Raw genomic sequence first — 4,945 nt, 5'->3', positions numbered from 1 at the left:
GAAAAAAAAAAAAAAGAAAAAAAAACATATATGGTATAAAAATATATATATATTATATATTTAGAAAAGTATAAAAATAACAAGTCTTAAAAATGTACTAATTAATTCAAAAATTAAAATAAAGTATATAAAAAATGAATATACGTATATACATATATATATATATATATATATATAGGTATATTATTTTTTTTTTTTTTCATGTGAGCAATATTACTTCATTTCTATGTCTTCACATATATATCATTTCATTTTAATTATTTAATTGAAAATATTTAAATTCGTAGGCTAACTTTCCTTTAGCTATGACTCTTAAGAAGTCACGTATTTGATGCATCTTAATATATTTCTTTGCAAGATACTGATAATAAAAAATAAATATATAAATGAATATATACACATATATATATATATATATATATATATATATATATATATATATATATATAATATATTAATAACTTATCAAGTATAAGGATTTTCTCTTTTCATTTTTATATTACCTTTATGTATCTTTTAGAAAAGGGTATGTGGACGGTGATATAGATTTTATATTCATCAGATGTTACTACAACTTTATTTTTCAAGTTATTTGTTTTCTTGTCAACTTTAATTTTATCCTTGAAAAATTGTTCCTATAAAAATAAAACAAACAATATATAAATATAAATATTATTATATATATATATATATGTATATATTTATTTATATATATATATTTATTTGTATATTCATTTATATTACCAATCCACTTATATCTAAAATTTATATTACCAATCCACTTATATCTAAAATTGTATCTTTGACTGGTTTGGTACAATCCAAAACATATTTAATTCCCTTGGTACTTTTATTCATCTTTTGTTTTTTCAAGCCCTTAACAATTTTTGATTTCTTTACAACTTTCTTCTTGAGTTTCTTTGAAACTTTTGTAGTATCTTTTTTAGCCACCATTTTTTAAATAAAGATATTTTTATATATTTGTTTTAAATAATAAAAAAAGGAAATATAATGATTAATATATAAATATAATATATATTATATTAATCTTATGAAAAATATTAAAAATTAATTTTTCTTATATTATTTTTTATTTTAAATCTATAAAAGAACATATATATGTAATATATATATATATATTATTTATTTTTTTTCTTCTTCAAAATAATGATAAAATAATAATCTTTATTTTTTTATTTTAAAATCTCTTCAAACTGATATGTTATATTATATTATATTATATTAATATGTTTATAGATCAGAGTATATTTACTTTTTTATATATATTATAAAAAAATAAAAATAATAAAATATATAAACTAAAGTTTAATATTTCTTAAATTTATCATAAAAAAAAAAAAGGAAAATTTTTTTTTTTTTTTTTTTTTTTTTTTAATAGAAAAAATGGTATATTTTTAATGTGTATTAAAAATAATATTTTATATATATTATATATATATATAGTTATATATATTTGTTTATTTATGAATATTTTATTATAATATATATATATATATATATATATTGTAGTATATACATAAAATATTTATTAATATATAAAATAAATAATAAGCAACATTTCAATATTTATAATTATATATTAATTTTAATATAAAAAAAGAAACAAAGTTATAATAATATTTACTATATATATAATATTAATATATAAATATTATAATAATTATTAATATGTTGGGTATACTTATACTTTATAATATATGTATGAAACAAAGCAGCCTTTTCAACTTAATATATTATTCTTTATAATATAATAAATATATTATGTATTTATTTATTATTACAATTAAGAAAAAAAAAAAAAACTTATATATAAATAAAACTTATATATAATATATTTATATATATATATATATTAATTATGCATATATCCCTTTGCCTTGTTTAATTTTTTAAGGCTTTTCCCCTTCAACCTCTTAAGTCACCCAATTTTTTTTTTTTTTTTAACGCATAATAATTTTTACATAATAAATAATATATAAATATAAAAATAATATATATATAATATATTTTATATATATATTATATTTTAATTATTCATTTTGTCTCTTCAAATAAACCTTATAAAAACATAAAAAAATTATTTAGAAAATTTTTAATTTCGAGGCTTTATAATATAAAAAATGCTTTAAATGAATTCTTTTTTTTTTATATTATAAACAAAACGTTATAGTTTAATATATAAGTAATTTTACTACTTTAGCATACATATTAATTAGGTTATAAAATTTTTATAATCAAATACATTCACAAAAAAAAAAAAAGAAAATAAAAATATAAACAAAAAAAATATCTTTATATTATTTTATGTAACACAAAAATTTAATTGTATTCATGAAAAAAAAAAAAAATTAATACATGTACAAATAAATATGTCATTATGATAACAAAAAAAAAAAAAAAATTATAATATAAAAAATAAGTCATGTTATAACTACCACATAAATATATTTATATATATATTTTATAGAAAGTATTAATTTTGTGTTTAGAACTTCATTTGCCTTATATTTCCAGGTATTATAAAAAATGGAGGTAAATTTTTCAATGTTATATATATTGGGCATAATATATCAAAAATATAATCAACCTGATTATGATTGTGTTCATTATTATTTTCATCATTATTATCATAAGAATTATTATTTTCTTTTTGATTATCTTGTTCTTGTTGTGTTTGCTCAATTTCTTTAATACCCTGAACATGTACTAATGCAGCTATATTAATAAGATGTAGATATGAAAAATCTTTAGAATAAGATACTGCTAGAATGCAGTTCATTAGATTTTTTACATTTCCATTATAATAACTAACTGATACATTTTCTCTTTTTATATCTCTACAATCAGATGGTAAAGCTGATAAAGGTACAGCAAGATTTGTATCTAGTTTTATAAAACTGGTTCTACTATATTTAAATGATATTATATGACTTTTTTTAAAAAGATAATTATTTATATTTATATCTCTTGAAAAATAATTATAATACCATAAATTTCTACAATATTTTATACGATTATTATCAGAAGGAATAACACCTTCAAATTTAGGCATGCCAATAATTTGAATATTTTTCTTATCCTCATCATCTTCTTCATAATGACTATACATATTGTTCATATTGTATATACTATCTTTTTTATTATTCATGTTTATGTTATTATAATCGTCTGTTTTTAATTCCTCATTTTTCTCACCATCATATAAAACCTCCTCATCCTTATTCTTATTAAAATAAATTGAACTGCGCTTATCATTATTCAAACTCGTATCCTTAACAACGTTCATGTCATATAATGAATGGTGCTCTGATAATCTCTTGGATTGTCTACTTTTTTTATCTTTAATTAAATTATTTTGTGGATCCACATTGTTATATTCCTGTTCATCTTCTTTAACGTTATGATAATGTTCTTTTAAAGAATAATGTAAAAAAGAATTATCTATAACAATCACAATATTAATATTATAAATATCAATCAAATTTTTTATAATATCATGGTCTGCTTCTGATGGGACATTTAATATAAATCCTGAGGAGCATATATGTTCTTGTTCGTTACTATAATTTCTTAAATCAGCTGATAGATTATTAATATTATTTAAAAACATTAGATATATACAACTACTTACACATTCGTTCAGATGATAATATAAGTTTATATCTTCTTTAATATCATAATATCCAAAAAAATATTCTAATGAATACTTCATGTATGAGCCAAACATATTATTATTATTAATTAAATCAAAGGTGTTACCACTATTACTATTACTATTACTATTCATACTGTTCATATTATTGATATTGTTATTATTATTGATATTATTCATATTACTTGTGTTCATATTATTATTATTGTTTATGTTTATGTTTATGTTTGTGTTATTTGTAGCTGCCATGGGATATATATTTTCTATATTATTCATATTATCATATTTAAAACAACTGATCACACCAGGTCCTCGATTTAATTCTATCTTATCAGAACTAGCTTTAGTATCTGTTTCTATATATAATGGTTTAAATCCTGATTTCAATGCATAATTTAATAAAAGCAAAGATACTGAACTTTTGCCTGAATTATTATTTCCAGTTATTAATATTCTAGGGCCGATTTTTTTTTTTTTTTTTGCTAACTTACGATAGGCATCTAATATATAACATAGAGATACATATTCTTTCATTGTATTGTTCTTACTTTCATATTCTTGTAATGTCATTCCTTTTATTTGTATATAACAACCAGTATATGTATATATAGAAAACTTTTCGTTGTATCCAAATGTATATTCTTTATCTATTATTAATTCCTTACCAAATATTTCAGCACTATAATTTATATTATCATTCATATTTTTCTTATCATTACTTTTATTATGTATATTCTTATTTGACAATACACGAATCTTAATACATTCTTCCTTCTCATTATATTTTGTAGATTTTTCAAGTGTCACTATACGTAGTTCATGATACGCTTTTAGATGATAAAGTCTGGTATTTCCATTGTTTGCCATCTTTTTTTTTTTTTTTTTTAAAAAAATTATAAAAATAAGATTATAAAGCTCTCACTGATACATTAAAAATAAGTCAGATCTTTTTTTTTACGTTTGCAGGGCAGAAAGTAAAATATTTATTCGAGCTTATCAAAAAAATAAAATGGTTATCCATGAATAAATAATAAAAGATCATGACATGGTAAAATAAATATTTTATTTTGGGTTACTATAAGGGATATATATATTATATATATATATATATGTATATATTTATATGTATGTTTTTTTTTTTTTTTTTTTTTTTTTTTTTTTTTTTTTTTTTTTTTTTATTTATTTTATTTTTTTTTTTTATATTTTTTAATATTTATTTTTTTTTTTTTTTTTTTTTTTTTTTTTTTTTTTTAAAAAAATATTTATTTTTTT

The 4,945-nt window shown here is 17.6% G+C and overlaps 2 protein-coding genes across 2 annotated transcripts; both read right to left on the bottom strand.

The window, feature by feature from the left end:
- Positions 1-253: 253 nt before the first annotated feature.
- PGSY75_0821700 (putative 60S ribosomal protein L22) lies at positions 254-954 on the bottom strand (the record flags this gene model as incomplete). Its single annotated transcript, XM_018785342.1, has 3 exons — positions 254-361; positions 504-635; positions 775-954. 3 exons carry the CDS (start codon positions 952-954, stop codon positions 254-256), a joined length of 420 nt encoding a protein of 139 aa, XP_018642309.1.
- Positions 955-2,506: 1,552 nt separating this feature from the next.
- Positions 2,507-4,540, bottom strand: PGSY75_0821600 (putative clp1-related protein; the record flags this gene model as incomplete). The annotated part of the gene is made up of 1 exon (XM_018785341.1): positions 2,507-4,540. The coding sequence occupies one exon, from the start codon at positions 4,538-4,540 to the stop codon at positions 2,507-2,509; it is 2,034 nt and encodes a 677-aa protein (XP_018642308.1).
- Between the last annotated feature and the right edge of the window lie 405 nt (positions 4,541-4,945).

The sequence above is a fragment of the Plasmodium gaboni genome, chromosome 8, assembly GCF_001602025.1.
Source record: "Plasmodium gaboni strain SY75 chromosome 8, whole genome shotgun sequence".
In the NCBI taxonomy this organism is placed as follows: Eukaryota; Apicomplexa; class Aconoidasida; order Haemosporida; family Plasmodiidae; genus Plasmodium; species Plasmodium gaboni.
Note: the sequence above shows the minus strand (reverse complement) of the source record. Positions and strands in the feature narration are given on the sequence as shown.